Source organism: Carassius gibelio, chromosome A6, assembly GCF_023724105.1.
Source record: "Carassius gibelio isolate Cgi1373 ecotype wild population from Czech Republic chromosome A6, carGib1.2-hapl.c, whole genome shotgun sequence".
Lineage (NCBI taxonomy): Eukaryota > Metazoa > Chordata > Actinopteri > Cypriniformes > Cyprinidae > Carassius > Carassius gibelio.
This window is the reverse complement of record NC_068376.1, coordinates 13,910,789-13,935,482: the sequence shown is the minus strand read 5'-3', so window position 1 is coordinate 13,935,482 and position 24,694 is coordinate 13,910,789. Positions and strand designations below refer to the sequence as shown.

Genomic DNA, 24,694 nt, shown 5'->3' with positions numbered 1-24,694 from the left:
TTTATTTACAAATAATTTTTATTAACAAATAACCAGACGCCACCTGATTCAAATATTCCATCAACATTTAATAGTAATAACTTTATGAATTTCTTCACTGATAAAATAGATTACATCAGAAATACAATAACAAATGTAGATTCTATACCGTCTAATACAGTTTTATCCAAAGATAAATGGCAGTGCTTTACAACTATAGGACAGGAAGATCTAAATAAACTTATCACTGCATCTAAACCAACAACATGTTAGATCCTGTACCTACTAAATTGCTGAAAGAGTTGTTACCTGTAGACAAAGAACCGCTTCTTAATATTATTAACTTGTGGTTATCTTTAGGTCACGTCCCAAAACCATTCAAGCTAGCGGTTATTAAGCCTCTTATTAAGAAACCACAACTAGGTCCTAGTGAACTGGTAAATTATAGGCCCATTTAAAATCTTCCATTTATGTCTAAAATTTTTGAAAAACTTGTGTCTGCATAATTGTGCTCCTTTCTACAAAAAATGATCTGTAAGAAGAATTTCAGTCAGGTTTCAGGCCCAACCATAGTCAAAATTGCAAATGACTTGCTTTTTGCGTCAGATCAAGGCTGCATCTCATTGCTAGTTTTACTTGATCTTAGTGCTGCGTTCAACACCATAGATCATGACATACTCATAGATCGATTACAAAACTATACCGGTATTCAAGGGGCAGGCTCCAAAATAGGGCATGGCTTCCTCCCATTGAGAGACAGGCGCATGACGCGCATGCAAAAAAAATTTCCCAATCCACTTCAAGTGCAAACTCCGCCCCACAGCTGATTCTGAAGTTTTTATTGGTTGTGTCAGTTAAAGTGTTTCCTAAACTTTGCAACAAAAACTGCTAACCCCTAAATCTACCCCACCCCTTACTTTAACCAGTGAAATTGACTGAATGGTGGGATTGGTACAGAATAGTGTGGTAAAGAATGTTGTATTTCAAGGAGATAAACGGTTAATAAGATTATGCGATATGAGACTCACCGGAAAATGGTACCACTTTAGTTACACCCAGCATCACTACCCCCTCCTAGCCTGCGAATGTCATGTTCTGGGACGGCCCAGTGCTTGGAATAAAACGATAGAGTAAAATATTTCCCCTCCACTGGGACCGCTCCTGAGTGATTCCCGTTTACATTATGAAGCAGAGGTTTAAACTTGGGTCCAAACACCACTGGCCACAAGCTTAGGCCTCTGCTCTCATGTTTATTTATATAGCATATTTTATTTTAAATGAATTAGAATCAATGTTTAATGTATAAAGTTTTATTTTGAAATGTAAGTCAGTAACAATTGGCTGAAGCCACAGAAGAGACGCCGCCCTATTTTGGAGGTTCTGCCCAATTTTGGAGTTCACACCCCATTTTGGAGATCTCCAGTCTGCAGTTTTACCCACTTGAAATTATCTAAGATAACAGAGTGTACCAAGAATGTAAAATATTGGAAAACCATGAATTGAAAACCATATTTCCCAAGTAAAAAAAAACGCATTCTTCCATCTTAGAAACACTGCCAAGCTATGAAACATGTTGCCTGTTTCTGATGCAGAAAAGCTGGTTCATGCATTCATGACCTCTAGACTGGACTATTGTAATGCCCTGCTGGGTGATTGTCCTGCATTTTCGATAAACAAGCTACAGGTAGTCTAAAATGCAGTGGCTAGAGTTCTTACCAGGTCAAGAAAACATTGTTACCCCAATTTTACAGTCTCTGCACCGTCTACCTATTATGTTCTGTGACAGTTACAAATTATTATTAATTGCCTATAAGGCTTCTGCGTACCTAACTAGCCTTATACCACGCTACAACCCATCACACTCCCTAAGGTCACAAAACGCTGGACTTTTGGTAGTTGCTAGAATAACAAAGTCCACTAATGGAAAGCACCTTGGAAAGCTAGCAAATGTGCCTTGATTGAAGAACAAGGCGGGAAGCAACCAACAACTGAGGCCTTGTCAGTGATATACAACAGGACAGACACACAGGTAATGACCAATGCTAATGGAGAAACGACAATCGGTGCAGTTTGCGTATGTGGCAAAGTTGGCAAGAACCAACGTGGCCTGAAGATCCACCAGGCAAAAAATGAAATGTTTAACGGGAAGCAGGTGGTGCAAAGCACAGGTCAAGTACCTGGTGAGATGCAGGAGGAGCCAGGCCTGGAGTGACCCCACAGTGCCCAGAACCTCCAAGCCCCACATGCTCTACCCCATGGCCAATACAACATTGTAACCTGAGGATGTGTTGCAAATGTTGTTCACCGATTCTGACTCTGAAAGAGAATATTTGCCTTTTGGAAATGACTCGCAGTACATCTCTGCAGTGCAATGGTGCCTCCATGCAAGGCAGGAGTGTTCACGAAGCACAAACAAACGATCATTTCGACCCTTTGCCCAACGGGGATGCGGGTGGCAGGGTTGAACGTGGTCATAGTGTACATAGGAGAACTGTTGCTGATCGTACATGCTCAAAGGGCCGCAAGCAGACAGTACAAATGCAGGCAGTGTGGAGTAGGAGCGCTTTGCACTGTGCCATGCAATGATCAATCAATCAATCACCTTTATTTATATAGTGCTTTAAACAAAATACATTGCGTCAAAGCACTGAACAACATTCATTTGGAAAACAGTGTCTCAATAATGCAAAATGATAGTTAAAGGCAGTTCATCATTGAATTCAGTTATGTCATCTCTGTTCAGTTTAAATAGTGTCTGTGCATTTATTTGCAATCAAGTCAATGATATCGCTGTAGAATAGATGAAGTGACCCCAACTAAGCAAGCCAGAGGCGACAGCGGCAAGGAACCGAAACTCCATCGGTGACCGAATGGAGAAAAAAACCTTGGGAGAAACCAGGCTCAGTTGGGGGGCCAGTTCTTTATAAGTAATAAGCAATATTTTAAAATCTATACGATGTTTGATAGGGAGCCAGTGCAGTGTGGACAGGACCGGGCTAATATGGTCATACTTCCTGGTTCTAGTAAGAACTCTTGCTGCTGCATTTTGGACTAGCTGTAGTTTGTTTACCAAGCGTGCAGAACAACCACCCAATAAAGCATTACAATAGTCTAACCTTGAAGTCATAAATGCATGGATTAACATTTCTGCATTTGACATTGAGAGCATAGGCCGTAATTTAGATATATTTTTGAGATGGAAAAATGCAGTTTTACAAATGCTAGAAACGTGGCTTTCTAAGGAAAGATTGCGATCAAGTAGCACACCTAGGTTCCTAACTGATGACGAAGAATTGACAGAGCAACCATCAAGTCTTAGACAGTGTTCTAGGTTATTACAAGCAGAGTTTTTAGGCCCTATGATTAACACCTCTGTTTTTTCTGAATTTAGCAGTAAGAAATTACTCGTCATCCAATTTTTTATATCGACTATGCATTCCATTAGTTTTTCAAATTGGTGTCTTTCACCGGGCTGCGAGGAAATATAGATTATCATCAGCATAACAGTGAAAGCTAACACCATGTTTCCTGATGATATCTCCCAAGGGTAACATATAAAGCGTGAAGAGTAGCAAATTGTGTCAAACGCAGCACTAAGATCCAATAAAACTAATAGAGAGATACACCCACGATCAGATGATAAGAGCAGATCATTTGTAACTCTAAGGAGAGCAGTCTCAGTACTATGATACGGTCTAAATCCTGACTGGAAATCCTCACATATACCATTTTTCTCTAAGAAGGAATATAATTGTGAGGATACCACCTTTTCTAGTATCTTGGACAGAAAAGGGAGATTCGAGATTGGTCTATAATTAACAAGTTCTCTGGGGTCAAGTTGTGGTTTTTTTTTTATGAGAGGCTTAATAACAGCCAGTTTGAAGGTTTTGGGGACATATCCTAATGACAATGAGGAATTAATAATAGTCAGAAGAGGACCTATGACTTCTGGAAGCACCTCTTTTAGGAGCTTAGATGGTATAGGGTCTAACATACATGTTGTTGGTTTAGATGATTTAACAAGTTTATACAATTCTTCCTCTCCTATAGTAGAGAATGAGTGGAATTGTTCCTCAGGGGGTCTATAGTGCACTGTCTGATGTGATACTGTAGCTGACGGCTGAATGGTTGCAATTTTATCTCTAATAGTATCGATTTTAGAAGTAAAGTAGTTCATAAAGTCATTATTGTTGTGGTGTTGGGAAATGACTTGTTGAAAAAAACTTGTTGAGGCTTTATTTTTCGTTAATTTAGCCACTGTATTGAATAAATACCTGGGATTATGTTTGTTTTCTTCTAAAAGAGAAGAAAAGTAATCAGATCTAGCAGTTTTTAATGCTTTTCTATAGGATTCAATGAGAGGAACCATACTCTCAAGAATTATAAACTGTCACCTAGATACCTGATTGTGCAGAGAGCTGGTCAATTGATAAAAAAAGGCACATGGACTTTACTATGCCACAGTAATATAGTAATCATTTACAACTTTTCCTGTTTTTTTTTTTTTTTTTTTCTGATCATTTGGAATGTGATTAAAAAGACCAATAAAAAAAGACAAAAAACCTTGCAAATAAGTTCAAACATCAATTCAATATCTAATATTTTCTGAATATTGTGAAATTCGAGATGGCCGCCCCTGGCGACATCATAATATGCCACTGAGATGAGTATATTTACACCCTACATAAACTTTGGATCATACCCAACATTTTTCTAATTCACAGTAGATCTCTATCTTTAAGCCCTTTCAAGCAACAAGCTTTTAAAATCTTGATGTCAAAATAGAGCATATTTAAAAAAAAAAAAACCTGGCCCCTAAAGGGTTAAGTCAAGTCAAGTCAAGTCTGTTTTATTGTCATTTCTTCCACATGTACAGTACATACATACAGAGAATCGAAACTGCATTACTCTCAGACCCCGGGTGCATACAGATAACATTAACATTAAAGCCTAAAAATCTAGATCAAATATAAAATGTAGATACAGCTATACAAATAAGGGAATGTAAAAAAGGCATATATAATTTTTTTAAATAAAGTTAAATAAAGCAGCGCAAGGCAAATAGCAGATAGAGTGAAAATCAATGATGTGAAAAACAGTGCAGATAAAAGATTTTTAGTGCCAAAAAAGCTTATTCAGTATGATTAAAGTGACAAAGGGCTCAAGAGCAGTTATTTTATTTTGACTGATGAGGTAGTGGAATGATGTCAGTTCCATACTGAATAAGGTAGTGAGCAGACCATTGCTGCACAGAGTGACTGGTGCATGTCATCGGTGTGGAAGGACCTGGAGATGTGGGATCTGGGGGGGGGGGGGGGGGGGTCATAGTTCAGTGGTGCCTGGGGCAGAAGAGGGGAGGGGGGCCAAGTTCGGGAGGGAGTTCAGCTTCCTGACAGCCTGATGGATGAAGCTGTCCTCCAAGTCAGCTGGTCATGGCCTGGAGACTCCGCAGTCTCCTCCCTGATGGCAGCAGACTGAAGAAGCTGTGTGATGGGTGGGTGGGATCACCTGTGATGCAGAGGGCTTTTCAACGGGTTCCGTAAATGTCCTGGACGGAGGGGAGAGAGACACCAATGATCTTCTCAGCTGCTCTCACTATGCATTGTAGAGTCTTTCGGCAGGACACGTTGCAGGCGCCATACCACACAGTGATGCAGCTCGACAGGATGCTCTCGATGGCGCCTCTGTAGAAAGGCTTACATGATAGGGGGTCAGGCTCTGGCTCTCCTCAGTTTGCGGAGGAAGTAGAGACGCTGTGGTGATTTCTTGGCCAGTGCTGCTGTGTTTTCAGTCCAGGAGAGGTCCTGTGATGTGCACACCCAGGAACTTGGTGCTGCTCACTCTCTCCACAGTAGCACCATTGATTGTCAGAGGAACGTGCTGAGTGTGCGCTCTCCACGTTCAGAGATTGTTGTCACTGCACCACTTGGCCAGGCGGCTCACCTCGCTTGTGTAGTTTGTCTCATATTTGTTGCAATGAGAACCACCACAGTCGTGTCATCTGCAAGCTTAATAAAGAGGTTGGATTTGTGTGATGGTGTGCAGTCATGGGTCAGCAGAGTGAAGAGGAGGGGGCTCAGCACACATCCTTGGGGGGGCCCAGTGTTCAGTGTGATGGTGCTGGATGTGTTGCTGCCGACACGTTCTGCCTGAGGTCTTCAGACTGTCTGTCCAACAGCCAGTTGCACAGCGAAGTGTTGATCTCCAGCTGGATCAGTTTGTAAATTAGCTGTTGAGGGATGATTGTGTTGAATGCAGAACTGAAGTCTATGAACAGCATTCTGACATACGAGTCCTTTTTGTCCAGATGTGTGAGTGCTGAGTGGATGGCAGTGGCGATGGCATCATTGGTCGACCGACTGGACCGATATGCAAACTGGAAGGGGTCCAGGGAGGGGGAGAGGGCAGACTTCATGTGGTGCATGACTAGCCGTTCAAAGCACTTCATGATGATGGGGGTAAGTGCAACAGGACGGTAGTCATTGAAGCAGGATGGAGATGGCTTCTTCGGAATTGGAATGATGGTGGTAGTTTTGAAACATGTGGGAACAACAGCCTGACTCAGTGAGAGGTTGAAAATGTCTGTGAAGACATCAGTGGGTTCTGCTGCACAGTCTCTCAGTACACGCCCAAGGATGTTGTCAGGACCCGGAGCTTTGCGTGCATTCATCCTGCTGAAGGATTTCCTCACGCTGTCTGGGGTCAGTGTCATCACATGGTCGATGGGAGAAGGTGGGGTCTCCTGTGCATTGGTTCTGTTTTGTTGCTCAAAGCGAGCGAAGAAGGTGTTCAACTCGTTCAGCAGATGTTGAGATGTTGTTGTCACAGGTGGGGGCTTGTAGTCCGTTATGGTCTGTATCCCCTGCCACAGGTTCCTAGTGTCTCTGCTGTTGCTGAATTGATGAGCTATCATCCTGGAGTGCTGTCTCTTAGCCTCTCTGATGCTGCAGGAAAGGTTGGCACTGGCTGTTCTCAGGCCCACCTCATCTCAAGCTCTGAAGGCCGTGTTCCGTGTCATCAGGAGTCTTTAGACCTCCCCTGTCATCCACGACTTCTGGTTGGCCCGGACAGTGATGGTTTTTGTGACCGTTACATCATCAATACACTTGCTGATGTAGGCAGTGACAGTCTCTGAGTACTCCTGGAGGTCAGTGGTGTTATTGCATGTGGCAGCCTGCTTAAACATGTCCCAGTCAGTTGTGTTGAAGCAGCCTTGATGAACCTCTGATGATCCTTTTGGCCACACTTTATTTTGTTTGTGAACTGGTTTGGCGACTTTAATGAGTGGTCTGTATGCAGGCATTAGCATGACAGTGATGTGGTCTGAGGCTCCGAGATGGGGGAGGGGGAGGGCTTTGTAAGCTCCTCTCTGTGTGGTGTAAACAAAGTCCAAAATGTTATTACCTCGTGTTGGAAAGTTAATGTGTTGGTGTATTTTTGGAAACACACTCTTTATGTCAGCATGGTTGAAATCCCCAGCTATGATGAGAAAAACATTGGGGTGTGCTGTCTGCTGCTCAGTGATGTGCTGGTACAGTTCATTTAGTGCGTCATTCCTGTTGCTGATGATGTTGATCGGGGGGGGATGTACACCGAAATGGGCAGTATAGCAGTATATTCCCTCGACAGATAGAATGGCAGGCATTTAATAATCATAAACTCCACCAGGGGTGAGCAGTGTTTGCTGATCACAACAGTATCGCGGCACCACGCGTCATTGATGTAAACACAAAGCCCGCCGCCACAGGGTTTTCCTCTCGCGACGAGAGCTCTGTCCGCTCGATAGCACGTCAGCTGGTCGAGCTGAATAACGGCATCTGGAACGCTGTTGCGGAGCCATGTTTCCGTGAATATAAAAACACAACAGTCACTTACAGTCCTCTGAGTTGAACGTAGTAATCGAATGTAGTCCAGTTTATTGTCCAACGAGCATACGTTAGCCAGTACAATGGTGGGGATAGATGGCATGTGTGGGTTACCCGTTAGCCTAGCCCGGATACCTCCGCGGTTACCCCTCTTCTGCCGCCTCTCACACCGCTTGTGGCTCCTCCGCTGTGGACAAAATGCAGTAGTGGGGGTCGGTGATGGGGAAGGTCTCGGTCGGTAGCAGGCTGAGATCCCGCAGCTGTTCCGCGTGCATGGAGTTTTACTGTAAAAATGTGGTTCTGCCGACATCGAGCAGAAACTCGTGACTGTATGCGCACTTACAGACAGGTAGACGCGATGACAACGTACAAAAACACTGCGACTCACAAGACAAAAAACACGAAAACACCGTTCTGTTGGGACAGAGAGAAGCCGCTGCGTGTGGACGCGCTGCCATCTTGGTTCACGCACCGCCATTAAAGATCATGTACTAAAATTTCTCTTGTCAAAGTATATACAGCAGTTCAAAAAGGAAAAACGCTATCAAAGCCTATGCTGATCTTGATGTACAAAGCAATATGTCTTTGGCCAAAATACAGTTCTTTTATCATTTGTCATTAAGAAAAATGAATCCCATAAACTCTGAAAACATGCTTTCGAATAATGGATGCAGCAGGTAGACGTGCCAGTAACTTAGTTGTAGAATCATTCAATGGTAAACTTGAATCTCCTGTGACGAGCGTCCCGATTCCACATCAGTGTCACCCTGGTATTTCACGAGGAGCACCGGTTTGAGGCTCATCACGGGCTGATCACCCGCACCTGCCTCTCATCAGCCGTGCCTCATATAAACAGCATGCACACAGGAAAAGGGTGAGAAGCCTCTCCACAAGCTAGCACACTGACTCTCCTCTCTCTGCCTTACAGAAAGCAGCCTGTGACCGGAAGACTTTGCCACGAGCATTCCACCGACTCACCTGCACCTGGACCCGAGTGAGAGCACCTTTGCACGCTGAATCACCGTCATCACCCCCGCAACCCTTCACTTTATAATAAAATCCACCCTCCAAGGCTTTACACTTGAGTTTGCTCCTGCGTATTCCTTCCACCCCGCCACACTCCTTACCTACCTTAATTGAATGTGACATGCTTCCAGATGACAGGATACTGTCACCAGAGATTGTCAGACACTATCCGCATCTCTAGCTGTGGCAGGTGAGATCCTGGCTGTTGACCTCTGTGCAGTTATCCTCTTGCTCATCGGCCAAGACATGCTGGGAGTGTAAGGTTCTTGAACAGTGCAGCAGACCTCACAACACACCAGCTATGTAAGGAAGTCTCTATCTAGGATTAACCCACGCAAGGCTGTGGGTCCTGACAACATACTTGGCAGTGTACTGAAAGACTGTGCTGCACAGCTGACAGATGTCCTAACAGATATCTTCAACACCTCGCTGAGCCAGGCAGTTATCCTCACATGTATCAAATCCACCGCAATCATACCGGTCAAAGAAAAATCAAAGAAATCACTTGTGTCCTGTCTTAACGACTACCGTCCCATAGCACCGACTCCAATCATGATGAAGTGCTTTAGGAGGTTAGTCATGAACAACACCAAAACCAGCCTACCCAACATATTTGATCCGCTCCAGTTTGCATACAGTCCAAACTGCTCTACAGACGATGCAATTTCCTCCACACTCCACCTGGCTCTTACCCACCTAGAAAATGAAGATGTTAGAATGGTGTTCATCAACTTCAGCTCAAAATTCAACACAATAATCCCACCACATCTCATTGATAAAATAAACCTGTTGGGCCTAAATACCTCCTTCTGTAAATGGATCCTAGACAGTCAGTCTGTGTCGGCCACAACACTTAGAGCACTATCACACTGAGCACAGCTCCACATGGCTGTATGTTCAGCCCGCTGCTCTTCACACTGCTGACCCACGACTGCACTGGCAAGTTCAGCTCCAACCACATCATCAATTCACGGATGGCACAACGCCTGCTTTGCCAGACTGCTCAACAGCTTTTCTCCCCAGGCTGTGAGAGCCCTGAACTCAAATCACCTTGTCCTCCTCTAAATATTTTTTTTTTTTGGTGTTAAGAGAAAGCACCTCGGCAGCTTGTTCTTAACATGAGAGAAAGACGGTATTTTCTCCTTGCTGCAATAAATCGCTATTCTTCTGCACTAAACAAGTGAATTTTGCCAAGATATTTCCAAAGATGATACACGAGATGCTATAGAATATTAATTGAATTAAACCCTAATTTTGACAAAAAAATTACATTCTACCTATTTTTTTTAATTTCCTGAAATTTTATTTTGTGTGTTTTTTTGCAAAGTTTGCTGCTTCAGTATTTGTAGATATTTTTTCACGTTTGTATGGTATACTGAAAAACAATGATAACTATATCATAAGTTTTAAAGTGGCATGCTGGAGATTATGGGTCATAACTTCATGCTAATAAGCTTATGGGCCAAATCCTGACTAATGGTGATCCATTCTTTCCTTACTAGTTCTCAGAGTTGTTCACAATTTATTGGCTTCTGCTTGTCCACTCGCCTTTTGAGGACTGACCAAAGGTTCCTTAATGGGATTGAGAGCCGGGGAGTTGCCTGGCAACGGATCCAATATTTCAATGTAGTGATCTTCGAGCCACTTCTTTATCAATCTTGCATTGTGACATGGTGCTCCGTAATGTTGGAAAATGCACAAATCATCACCAAATTGTACATGGCTCATTGGAAGAAGTTGCTCACCTGGACCACCAACACCATGTCACTCTCCAAGAAGGCACAACAGTACCTACACTTTCTTTGGCGGCTGAAAAGACAAATGGATGGTCTAGAAATGCTTCATTGTTGTCACAACACAGGACTCAAGGTAGCATTCACCTTTTCTTCTCCGAACAATAGATTTTCCAGATGTACCAAACAGTCCGAAGGGAGCTTCATAAGGGAAAATAACTTTGCACAAGTCTTCTGCTGTCCAATCCTTGTACTCTCTGCAAAATTTCAGTCTGTCGTTGAGAAATTTCTTGGAGAGAAGTTGCTTCTTTGCTGCCATTCTAGACATCAAGTTGTTACAAGTTCTCACCCAAGTTATCTAGAAATTGTTTTATTTTATGTTAAGAGCACAGCAGTCATTACTGGAGTGGAAACACTTCAAGTGTAAAAGTACAAGTTTTGCTGCTGTAGTTTGTGGTGTAAAACAGATTAGTAACATTTGAGAACATTGGTGTCTTGCAGGCTAAAGTGGCCATAGCCATTTACCTGCATCAACTCTACTTATCCATAATTATACTGTAAGGCAAAAAATTATGGCATCTTGCATAAATTATTTAAACAGTAGATAATTGCTAGGTTTTACAGCTAAAGTTAAGTGGATCTAAGTGGAGATGCGCACCTTCATTTGAGGGTATGTGAGCACCACCAGATGAGCGCAGGCATTGATGTCATCACCTTTAATGAATGAAAGATCTACTCCTCCCACTCTCTCCAGCCCGTTGAAGTCTGGACTCCTCTGCCAATCCTCTGTGTCCTCCTCCTTCACACTTTCTCTAAGAAGTGCCTGCTCCCTTCACAAATACATACACATACATTATAGAAATCTTTAAAGTCCCTTTGAATTATCTTGAAATTTCCAGCATTATTTAATATGCTTATGTAATTTCCACTGAAACAGAAAGTCAGAGCAGGACATATCATGTGGCTCATGTGTCAAAAATGCATTAATATTTAGCAGTCTTAAGACTCGGTGTAACAACAATGCTAGTACTACTATACTACTAATACTAAATATTAATAAATCTTTATTTTTAAAAGGAATAATTAAATTGGTTTTCTTTTAAATTTTAAAAGTAAACCTCTGCTATGCAGCACTTTGTTTGCCAAAAATAAAAGGGTTTTTCATTTGATTAGGATAAATTAAATTGTTATTTGCCTTCATCTGATTAACAGAAAAAAATAAGAACATTTTATATGGCCCTATTATTGTTTTAAAAAAAAAGAATACAAAAAATAAAAGAAAAAAGGTTTAAATACACGATTGTGGCTCTTAATTTCTTTTTATAAATTCACCAGTTGTAAACTGATATTTATTTATTATTTTTTTCAATACGATTTGTATTAAAACTATATTTACTGAATGTAATAAACAATATATATATTTTTTTTAATCGAGAAGCGAATCGAGAGCTTGTGAATCAAAATTGAATCTAATCGGGGGGTTTCTGAATCAATACCCAGCCCTACTGTGGAACAAGCTCTCACTCTATAGTTTAGTTACACACTCAAATAACAACGTGGTATAATATATATATCCTCCATCTCTCCACAAGTAAAGACTGTTGGAATTTTAAAAAGGTCATATGATGTGATTTAAAATTTTCTCTTTTTTTTTTCTCCTTTCTCTTTGGAGTAGGGATGCACCAATAGGATTTTTTGAAGAATATACTTGTTTCCAGAAGTGTTTTAAATTCTTATATTTGATCAATAAAGTAAATTACAAAAAGAAGACATTTGGGACTGTTACCAAACAAATAAAATCATTATCAATAGAATTCATGCAATGCAGATGAAAAACAGAAGCTGCATCTGAAGTGGCATTTAGATGCATATATAAATGGTTTAATGCAAGGCATGAATGCTGTAACCTGTAGTTACAAATAAATAAATACTGTTTTGATATTTTAATCTTAAAATGTTGAAAACTAATAATGGTTGGAAATGTAAACTGATATTTCCTACTGACTAGGAAAAATACTAATGGCCTAACTGTGCGTTTAAAAATGTGTTTCGCTGAAATCGGAGACGATACGCTCGACGTGATCAGTGGGAGCTCAGTGCTCTGTCTCTTTAGTGGTTTAACATAAAATATAATTCGTTTTGGGTAAATCTGACAGGTAATCTTTGGTCTATTAAATTAATCTATTAATATGTTAAAATGAAAATAAAAATAAAAAGAGGCAATACTGTTTGATTTCATATTTGGTTTGATATTTAGTTTCATTGTAATATAGGCTATGTGCCTACACATTTCCATGAACAACCCCCCCCCCCCAAGTATATTTTTGGATTAACATAAAATATACATTTATTTTGGTCTTTATTCAATTTATACTTAATATGTTAAAATAAAAATAAGGCAATACTGTTTGATATAATATTTAGTTTCATTGTAATGCAGGCTATATGCCTACACATTTCCATGAACTAAATTTCTGTGGCTATTAATATGTTTAAATGAAAACGAAAGTAGGTAGTTGTCTTTTTTGTTCAAGTTTAGATTGTTACAGTTTTCAAATGATAAATGGAGCCACTGTTTCTTTAAAAGTAAGAAGTTGAATCATACAGCGAGGATGATTTTGTCTTCCTTTGTTTTTTAGGATTTCTGCCTCCGCTCGCTACATCATAATTTCTGCTTTCAAATGCAGAAAGCAGAAATTACTGCTTTCAAATGAAGCCACAGTCAATACACAGAGCCGTATTTCACTGACAAGCTATGCTATATCAAGTTTATTATCAAAGGTGATTCATCATCAAGGATGGCCTGATTATTGACACCCTCATGTGTTTCCAAACTTGTAAGACCTCTGTTCATCTTCGGAACAGATATTTTAAATTAAGTCCAAGAGCTTTCTGTGCCTCCACTGATAATGTATGTATGGTATACTGTCCATGTCTAGAAAGGTAATAAAAACACCATCAAAGTAGTCCATGTGACATCAGAGGGTCAGTTAGAATTGGTTGAAGCATCGAAAATACATTTTGGTCCAAAAATAACTAAAATTACAACTTTATTCAACATTCTCTTTTCTTCCAGGTCTGTTGTGAGTGCGTTCACGACGCTGCTGACGTATGACGCTGCTGACGTGTTTTTCTGGTGCGCCCAATAACAAAGATAACACAGTCGTACGCTAACAGTCAGATCAGTCACACTCACAACAGAAAGCTCTCGGACTAAATCTAAAATATCTTAAACTGTGTTCCGAAGGTGTGCCGTTTGGAACGACATAAGGGTGAGTCATTAATGACATCATTTTCATTTTTGGATGAACTAACCCTTTAAGTGACACTTCACTAGGAATAACACATAACTGATCAAATTGAATGGCTTGTTGCTTGATTTTAGTGTTCTGTTTTTTGTGACTGACCTTTTACGTTCAAATAAAACATTTTTCAATTATTTTTTTAAAAAGGCTGTTTAAAATAATCAATAATTTTTAATAAAACATGATGTGAGCTTAATGGGAACGGGTGTGCTTAAAGGGTACAAAAATTGTATTTGATGATATACATCCATCCATCCATCCATTTATCTTCCGCTTATCCGGGGCCGGGTCGCGGGGGCAACAGTCTAAGCAGAGACACCCAGACTTCCCTCTCCCTAGCCACTTCTTCCAGCTCTTCCGGGGAGACTCCGAGGCGTTCCCAGGCCAGCTGGGAGACATAGTCCCTCCAGCGTGTCCTAGGTCTTCCCTGGGACCTCCTCCCGGTGAGACGTGCCTGGTGTCCAGGGACACCACAGGGAAGGTGTCCAGGAGGCATCCGAAATAGATGCCCGAGCCACCTCAGCTGGCTCCTCTCGATGTGGAGGAGCAACAGCTCTACTCTGAGCTCCTCCCGAGTGACCGAGCTTCTCACCCTATCTCTAAGGGAGCACCCAGACACCCGACAGAGAAAGCTCATTTCAGTCGCCTGTATCTGGGATCTTGTCCTTTCGGTCATGACCCACAGCTCATGACCATAGGTGAGAGTAGGAACGTAGATTGACCGGTAAATCGAGAGCTTTGCCTTACAGCTCAGCTCCTTCTTCACCACGACAGACCGGTACAGCGACTGCATTACTGCAGAAACTGCACCGATCCGTCTGTCAATCTCACGTTCCATCCTTTCCTCACTCGTGAACAACACCGCCAAGATACCTGAACTCCTCCACTTGAGCCAGGAACTCTCCACCAACCTGAAGTGGGCAATCCACTCTTTTCCGACTGAGAACCATGGCCTCAGACTTGGAGGTGCTGATTCTCATCCCAGCCACTTCACACTCGGCTGCAAACCTTCCCAGTGCACGCTGAAAGTCCTAGTCTGAGAAGGCCAACACGACAACATCATGTAACGGATATGCAGATCATCGATTCATGTGTTTAATTCAGATTTTCCAAATGAAACTCTTTTTGCACCAAGTGCCTGGCCTGGCGCCAGCCTGGCTGGACTTAAATTATTGACGATGCCCATGCGAGCTTCAAAGAAGAAATGAAAACCCCCAACCACATTCCAACATACACAAAAGGAAACCTTGCGTAAAGTTCCTTACTTTTGTAAGTCTTTATTAATATGTATTTTAAATATGTTTATGGATTGCATAAAATGGTTAATCCTTGTTATGTGAAAAGTATAAGTTGCAAGCTCATACTTTAGGAAATGTCTCTCCTCACTTTAACCTCCTCAAAGAGAGCCACGTTTCTGCAACCCCCATCTTTGCAGGTCGTAAAACTTTACGACCACCCTGGACACTGGACAGGAGAGAAGCCAAATCACTGGCTTCTTTTGAACAATGCATTCTATGGAATGTATTCATTAACTTTCTGTTTTTATGTTTTATAAATGTATTACGTATTCCCTTTTGGTACATTTAGATGTTTCCCAACATCTGCAGTGTTATCATGTGTTAAGCAAATCTTTAAATATGTGTAATTCTACATTTGAATGTAACTTCATGTTTTGATCATATATATATTATGCTTAGTATCTTTGTGATCGTCATGCTCTGACAGACCCATTTATCTAGAGCAAAGTAATGAAAAATGTATGTTATCTGAATTACAAACTTGCTAGAATAATCCCTGGAATTTGGACAAGCCCTAGATCTCCAGGGGGGGCTGTCTTCACAGAGACAAAGGAACTTTTCCCTCCGCTTCAGATCGCGGACTTTCATTGGCTGTTTACGCGAAAAAGGGGCGTGAACCATTTCAAGCCATAAGAACGACCGAACAAGGTCCGCCCTCTCTCTTCTTCTCCTTCTCCGTTCTCGGACACGCTGCGCGCTCATAGCGCAAACCCCCTCAGCACAGGGGCTGAGAGAAAAAGCCATTTTAATGGCTCCTTTGGAAGTTTTCGTTTTGTTGTTTCTTTTCTTTTCTTTACTACGTTTATTCAACTATTCGCCTCTCCACGCAAGGAAGACGAATTCTGGAACATTGTTTGTTGAACCTTTCAAATACCGCGTGAGGACAGAACAAAGGACCACGTGCTCCACGCTCACGCCAAGATCAAGCGCAGCGTGCACGCGCGTCACATGGCCTCCGGCACACGCCCGCGGTTTCAAAAGCAGAGCGCCCCGATGTCCAGCTCACGCCAGGCACATTGGACACTTTGCAAGTATCAGTTTCTCTATGGAGATTTAAATGCTGCTTTAAATTGTTGCTAAGATCTGATTTGTTGTTGGCTTCCAAAAGTTACTGGCTATGATTTTCATACCTGAGCTCCTTATGTGATCTCATTCTATTCTCTCTCTCTCTCTCTCTCTCTCTCTCTTTTATTTGGATTCCGTTATGTCTTGTAAACCTTACTGTTTGTATTGTCGTACGCATATTTACTCTGTGTGATTTGTAGTTTGATGTATTACTAGTTTAATTATTAAAAACCCATATACTGACGATTGGCTTGGACTCCACCCCACTCACATTACGAGTCACTGAGATGTCTGATCTTTAGCTACAAGCTCTAAATTTAGAAACTAAATTTATCATAAGGATAGGATAATATTTTCATGGCCAGAGAATACTTTTCCTTGAATTATAAGGCGTGATAACTTTATTGAAAATTGATAGGTCAACAGTGGTCTGCTGGACAAACCGCTGTTTGATTTGCAGTAATTTACAGTAAGAGCTATCACAACAATTGATATGAAGAATGGAATATTGACATATTAATGAGTAAATTACAATGCCCTGTAATTATTTATTGATTTAGGCAAATTGAGCTATTTTTCATAATCAATCAAATTTAATGTAACTGTCATCTGAGATCTAAATTAATCATATTCCTGATTAATTATTCAAATTCCCTATATATCATTTGAGTTAATTATTCTGTAAAACTCATTGTTGCTACAATCATCCGCAAAAAGCAGCGATGAAATCGTATGGTCCCCAAACCGGACACTCTCCGGCCCTTGGCTGCGCCTAGAAATTCTGTCCATAAAAATTATGAACAGAACCGGTGACAAAGGGCAGCCCTGCCAGAGTCCAACATGCACCGGGAACAGGTCTGACTTACTGCCGGCAATGCGAACCAAGCTCTTGCTCCCGTCGTACAGGGACCGAACTGCCCTAAGCAGGGGGCCGCCGACCCCATACTCCCAGAGCACCCTCCACAGGATGTCGCGAGGAACACGGTCGAATGCCTTCTCCAAATCCACAAAACACATGTGGACTGGTTGGGCAAAGTCCCATGAACCCTCCAGCACCCTGGAAAGGGTACAGAGCTGGTCCAGTGTTCCACGACCGGGACAAAAACCACCCTGTTCCTCCTGAATCTGAGGTTCCACTATCGGCCGAATTCTCCTCTCCAGTACCCTGGCATAGACTTTCCCGGGGAGGCTGAGAAGTGTGATCCCCCTATAGTTGGAACACACTCTCCAGTCCCCCTTCTTGAAAAGAGGGACCACCACCCCGGTCTGCCAGTCCCGAGGTACTGTCCCCAACCGCCATGCGATGTTGCAGAGGCATGTCAGCCAAGACAGCCCCACAACATCCAGAGACCTGAGGTACTCGGGGCGGATCTCATCCACCCCCAGTGCCTTGCAACCGAGGAGCTTTTTAACTACTTCGATGACTTCAGCCCGGGTGATGGACGAGTCCTCCTAAGAGTCCCCAGCCACTGCTTCCTCAACGGAACACAAGTCGGTGGGATTGAGGATATCCTCGAAGTATTCCTTCCATTGCCCGACGGTATCCCCAGTTGAGGTCAACAGGTGCCCATCTTCACTGTAAACAGTGTTGGTAGGGCACTGCTTCCCCCTCCTGCGGCTTCGAACAGTTTGCCAGAATCTCTTCGAATCCAACCGATAGTCTCACAACAGAAAGCTCTCGGACTAAATCTAAAATATCTTAAACTGTGTTCCGAAGGTGTGCCGTTTGGAACGACATAAGGGTGAGTCATTAATGACATCATTTTCATTTTTGGATGAACTAACCCTTTAAGTGACACTTCACTAGGAATAACACATAACTCATCAAATTGAATGCCTTGTTGCTTGATTTTAGTGTTCTGTTTTTTTGTGACTGACCTTTTACGTTCAAATAAAACATTTTTCAATTATTTTTTTAAAAAGGCTGTTTAAAATAATCAATAATTTTTAATAAAACATGATGTGAGCTTGATGGGAACGGGTGTGCTTAAAGGGTACAAAAATTGTATTTGATGATATACATCCATCCATCCATTTATCTTCCGCTTATCCGGGGCCGGGTCGCGGGGGCAGCAGTCTAAGCAGAGACACCCAGACTTCCCTCTCCCTAGCCACTTCTTCCAGCTCTTCCGGGGAGACTCTGAGGCGTTCCCAGGCCAGCTGGGAGACATAGTCCCTCACCGAACTCCTCCCAGGCCCGACGATTTTTTTGCCTCCACGACGACCCGGGCTGCAGTGCGCTTGGCCTGCCAGTACCTGTCAGCTGCCTCCGGAGTCCCACAAGCCATCCAGGCCTGATAGGACTCCTTCTTCAGCTTGACGGCAACCCTTACTTCTGGTGTCCACCACCGGGTTTCGCGGATTGCAGGCCTTACGGCCACAGCTCCGAGCAGCCACAGTGACAATGGAGGTGGAGAACATGGTCCACTCGGACTCAATATCTCCAGACTCCCTCAGGATCTGGTCAAAGCTCTGCCGGTGGTGGGAGTTGAAGATCTCTCTGACAGGTGACTCGGCCATACAGTATTGTTCAAAATAATAGCAGTACAATGTGACTAACCAGAATAATCAAGGTTTTTCGTATATTTTTTTATTGCTACGTGGCAAACAAGTTACCAGTAGGTTCAGTAGATTCTCAGAAAACAAATGAGACCCAGCATTCATGATATGCACGCTCTTAAGGCTGTGCAATTGGGCAATTAGTTGAATTAGTTGAAAGGGGTGTGTTCAAAAAAATAGCAGTGTTGCATTCAATCACTGAGGTCATCAATTTTGTGAAGAAACAGGTGTGAATCAGGTGGCCCCTATTTAAGGATGAAGCCAACACTTGTTGAACATGCATTTGAAAGCTGAGGAAAATGGGTCGTTCAAGACATTGTTCAGAAGAACAGCGTACTTTGATTAAAAAGTTGATTAGAGAGGGGAAAACCTATAAAGAGGTGCAAAAAATGATAGGCTGTTCAGCTAAAATGATCTCCAATGCCTTAAAATGGAGAGCAAAACCAGAGAGACGTGGAAGAAAACGGAAGACAACCATCAAAATGGATAGAAGAATAACCAGAATGGCAAAGGCTCAGCCAATGATCACCTCCAGGATGATCAAAGACAGTCTGGAGTTACCTGTAAGTACTGTGACAGTTAGAAGACGTCTGTGTGAAGCTAATCTATTTTCAAGAATCCCCCGCAAAGTCCCTCTGTTAAAAAAAGGCATGTGCAGAAGAGGTTACAATTTGCCAAAGAACACATCAACTGGCCTAAAGAGAAATGGAGGAACATTTTGTGGACTGATGAGAGTAAAATTGTTCTTTTTGGGTCCAAGGGCCACAGGCAGTTTGTGAGACGACCCCCAAACTCTGAATTCAAGCCACAGTACACAGTGAAGACAGTGAAGCATGGAGGTGCAAGCATCATGATATGGGCATGTTTCTCCTACTATGGTGTTGGGCCTATTTATCGCATACCAGGGATCATGGATCAGTTTGCATATGTTAAAATACTTGAAGAGGTCATGTTGCCTTATGCTGAAGAGGACATGCCCTTGAAATGGTTGTTTCAACAAGACAATGACCCAAAACACACTAGTAAACGGGCAAAGTCTTGGTTCCAAACCAACAAAATTAATGTTATGGAGTGGCCAGCCCAATCTCCAGACCTTAATCCAATTGAGAACTTGTGGGGTGATATCAAAAATGCTGTTTCTGAAGCAAAACCAAGAAATGTGAATGAATTGTGGAATGTTGTTAAAGAATCATGGAGTGGAATAACAGCTGAGAGGTGCCACAAGTTGGTTGACTCCATGCCACCCAGATGTCAAAATTGCTAAATCCCAGAAAAAAAAAATGTTTGTACAAAATAGTTTTGAGTTTGTACAGTCAAAGGTAGACACTGCTATTTTTTTGAACACACCCCTTTCAACTAATTGCCCAATTGCACAGCCTTAAGAGCATGCATATCATGAATGCTGGGTCTTGTTTGTTTTCTGACAATCTACTGAACCTACTGGTAACTTGTTTGCCACGTAGCAATAAAAAATATACTAAAAACCTTGATTATTCTGGTTAGTCACATTGTACTGCTATTATTTTGAACAATACTGTACGTTCCCAACAGACCCTCACAGTACGCTTGGGTCTGCCGAGTCTGTCCAGCTTTATCCCTCACCATCGGATCCAACTCACCACCAGGTGATGATCAGTTGACAGCTCCGCCCCTCTCTTCACCCCCTCTCTTCGAGTGTCCAAGACATATGGCCGAAGGTCTGATGACACGACCACAAAGTCGATCATCGACCTCCGGTCTAGGGTGTTCTGGTGCCACTTGCACTGATGGACACCCTTATGCTTGAACATGGTGTTCGTTATGGACAAACCGTGGTTAGCACAGAAATCCAATAACAGAACACCGCTCGGGTTCAGGTCAGGGGGGCCGTTCCTCCCAATCACGCCCCTCCAGGTGTCACTGTCACTGCCCACGTGAGCGTTGAAGTTCCCCAGTAGAACGACTCGTGGACACTTTCCAGCACCCCTCCCAGAGATTTCAAGAGGGCGGGGTAGTCCGCACTGCTGTTTGGCCCGTAGGCACAAACGACAGTGAGAGACCTATCCCCGACTCGAAGGCGCAGGGAAGCGACCCTCTCGTTCACCGGGGTGAACTCCAACACATGGCGGCTGAGCTGGGGGCCTATAAGCAAACCCACTCCAGCCCTCCGCCTCTCACCATGGGCAACTCCAGAGTGGTAGAGAATCCAGCCTCTCTCAAGAAGTGTAGTTCCAGAGCCCAAGCTGTGCATGGAGGTGAGCCCGACTATCTCTAGTCGGTACCTCTCGACCTCCCACACAAGCTCAGGCTCCTTCCCTGCCAACAAGGTGACATTCCACGTCCCTAAAGCCAGAGTCCGTGTCCAGCGATCGGGTCGTCGGTGGTCTTGCCTTCGACTGTCGCCCGATCCACTATGAACCAGCCCCTTACGCTCCCTCCTGCAGGTGGTGAGCCCACAGGAGGGCGGCCCCACGTCACTCCTTCGGGCTGAGCCCGGCCGGGCCCCATGGGGGAAGGCCCGGCCACCAGGTGCTCGCATACGAACCCCAATCCCGGCCCCTGGCTCCATGGTGGGGCCCCGGCTGCCCCATGCCGGGTGACGTCTCGGTCCTTGATGTAAATATTAACATGAGGGGTTTGTGAACTGTTCTTAGTGTGGCCCGTCAGCAAGGACCTGTTTGCCTTGGGAGACCCTACCAGGAGCATATAGCCCCAGACAACATAGCTCCAAGGATCATTCGGGTACTCAAACCTCTCCACCATGATAATGTGATAGTTCAAGGAGAGGCTTTGATGATATATCTTAATTGAAATGTTTTTTGTCATTTAAAATAAAATGAAACATTTTTGTGTGAGAGATTAATATTATATTTTAACATCACTTTTAGTACTGAAACCAATATGTTGTGCACTAAAAATGTCTCAACATAGATTATGATGAGATTAAGATGTACGTTCACTCACTCATATATTAATCCTTCTTTATTGTAACAGACGATGAATAAATATTATTAAGGGTTCAAGCACGCAGTGCTGAAACCCTATTGTATCTGTTAGGATTTTTTTTATTATTATTTTTCTCCGCTGAAACTTGGCCAAAAGGTAGAGCTCCCCGAGCAGACATTCTGACAAAGTCTCAGCCCAATCGGCCAAATGGGGGCGCTACAGCGCAAAAAACTAAATTTTCAGACATTTTTGGCCATAGATCGTAAACCGCTTGACGTAGACTCAAAAACTATGCATCATTGTTATCCTTGGGTTAGCCCGAACAAAAGTATACAGTGCCTCTTTGAGGTCTACGACGCACCGTTTTCTCGCAAAATCGAGCTATATCCGAAACCTACTTTTGCGAACTAGTCCTAGGATTTTCAACCAATCAGAACCAAACCATTTCAGAAATATTCCCTGGACACTCAATATCAATAATTATCAAAAAAAAGTTTAAATTTCAATTCTTACGCGAAACAGTACGCTAAAAAGCGTCTATGCTAACGTTAGCCAAATGTTATTTTAACTATAACTCTTGAACGGAATGAGATATCTTCACCAAACTTGGCACACATATGTATGAGCTCAATCTTTGGTCAAATAAAACAAAATTGCGCATCTTTGCCACTTGGGGGCGCTATAAGATAGAAAAAACACATAAATAGCTATAACTAGGCAACCGTTGGCTCGATCAACATAAAAATTGGTATGCAGTGTCCTTGTCTGAAGGGGCACAAGTATCTACGAGGACATTTGCATATCTCAAAAAACATGGCCGCCACTGGCCAAACAATTTTAAGCACCTATTTGAAAGGGTTAACGGAAGTTGATCGGACCGAAAATGGGTATGTTTGACTCATGAACCTTAATTAAGGTCTGTAAGAATTTTGAAAGAAATCGGCCACTAGTTGGCCCTAACGAGTTTTATGGCTCTGTAATCACGTGGTGTTTCACATATCAACACAATATGCATATCATTTGATAGATCTCCTCATAATGCACAACTTTGCCTCAGGAACCATTGCTGTCAATCAAATCGTTCAATTGTTATTCACAAATATGTTAAAAAGCTACTTTTGCAAACTAGTCCTAGGTTTTTTGCTCGATCGGAACCAAACAACTGCAGTAATATTCTGTGCACTCTCTAGATCAATAATTATCAAAATAAATGTTGAATTTTGTACTTTGGCTAGCTTTAAAGGAGTAATTTAGAAAAGGGGCCAAACATACCCCAAAGCCTATAAAACCTAAACGAAAACTCAAAACTTTATGAAACTTGGTGAAAACATGTAACAGGTTACTCTTAACAAGCATGCAAAGATTCATGGAGATCGGACCATAGGTGGCACTGTAACAGTTGAAAAAGCCTCAAAAAACACAAATTCTCAATAGAAAATGATCACAATTTGTAGAACATGTTCATACATTCACACAAACACTAGATATTAATATCATATGTTAGATCTCCTCTTTGTGAACAACTTTGCCTCAGGGAGCGAAGATGTCAAGCAAATCGTTCAATTGTTATTCACAAATATGTTAAAAACATACTTTTGCAAAATAGTCCTAGGTTTTTTACCCGATCGAAACCAAACCACTGCAGTAAGTTTCTCTGGACTCTCTAGATCAATAATTATCAAAAAACTGTTGAATTTTGTCCTTTGGTTAGCTATAACTGGCTAATATATAAAAGGGGTGTGACCAAAATACCCAAAAGCATATAAAACCTAAACGAAAACTCAAAACTTTATGAATCTCGGTGAAAACATGTAACAGGTGACTCTTAACAAGCATGCAAAGTTTCATGGAGATCGGACCATAGGTGGCGCTATAACAGTAGAAAAGGTCTCAAAACACAAGATTTATATGGTAAATTGCCTCAAATTGTTTGAAAATGCTCATATATTCACTTAAAAACACTAGATCTTCATATCATATGATAGATCTCCTCATTCTGAACAACCAATGTTGTCAATAAAGCTGTTAATTAAATATTCAAGATTATTTTAAAAAGTTACTTTGGCAAACTAGTGATAGGGTTTAAGCTGAAAATCAATAAAACCACTGAAGTACAATTATCTAGACTCTGAAGGTCAATAATTATCAAAAACATGTTGAACAATTGCATTTGGACAACTATAAACCAGTAATTTTATAATATGTTATTTGCATAGTGTACACAAAGGCCTATTAATACAAACAGAAAGCCCACAAATTATCAAAACTGTGTAAAACAATGCATAATTTCATTCTAAACAAGCATGCAAAATTTAAGATAGATTGGGCAAAAAACAAAAAACAAAAAACAAAACAATAACAGTTATATTTAAGAACACAGTGTTGCTTGAGTAAATGCAATTTATAACCACTAGATGGCAGCGGAAGACCACTAATGGGCTCATTCACCTAAGTTGAACAGTACTGTTGAAAAGATTCATGAATTCATGCCAAAACATTAAAAAATTAACTGTTATAACAATTTAAATCTCACTGAGTCAATGTTTTCCATTTTGTTTATACAGATATATCAGTTTTTACAATTTTGCCACATTATGATTAGTTTAACCTGAAAATGACATCTAAACTCTTACAAAGAGAAGACTTGCATTAAGTTTGTCACCTATCACTTATTTCAAATACCTATATCTGCAACAAAATGTGTGTGCATGTATATGTGTGTCTTTGTCTTTGTGTGTGTGTGTGTGTGTGTGTGTGCATATGCTTATAGAGTATTAAAATATAAGTCTAAGCATTCACTTTCAGTGTGTGTGTCTGTCTGTTAGCCTGTTCTCCATTTTGGATGTGTTTAACTGTCATCCATACATCCAAGTTGGCCAAGACCACCTCAGAGGCCTTAATGTGCTTGAACCCCGGTAAACGCTGCTTGCAGCTTTAAT

At 41.9% G+C, this 24,694-nt stretch overlaps 1 protein-coding gene across 5 annotated transcripts in view; it reads right to left on the bottom strand.

Annotated features, from left to right (window-relative positions):
* LOC128016251 (endonuclease V) overlaps nt 1–24,694 on the bottom strand; it is a 207,447-nt gene that overhangs the window by 164,091 nt on the left and 18,662 nt on the right. For all 5 annotated transcript variants that reach the window (XM_052600768.1, XM_052600769.1, XM_052600770.1 and 2 more), the window contains exon 2: nt 11,262–11,433. In XM_052600768.1, the coding sequence (XP_052456728.1) occupies nt 11,262–11,433 (172 nt within the window). The remainder of the gene's footprint in view (nt 1–11,261; nt 11,434–24,694) is intronic.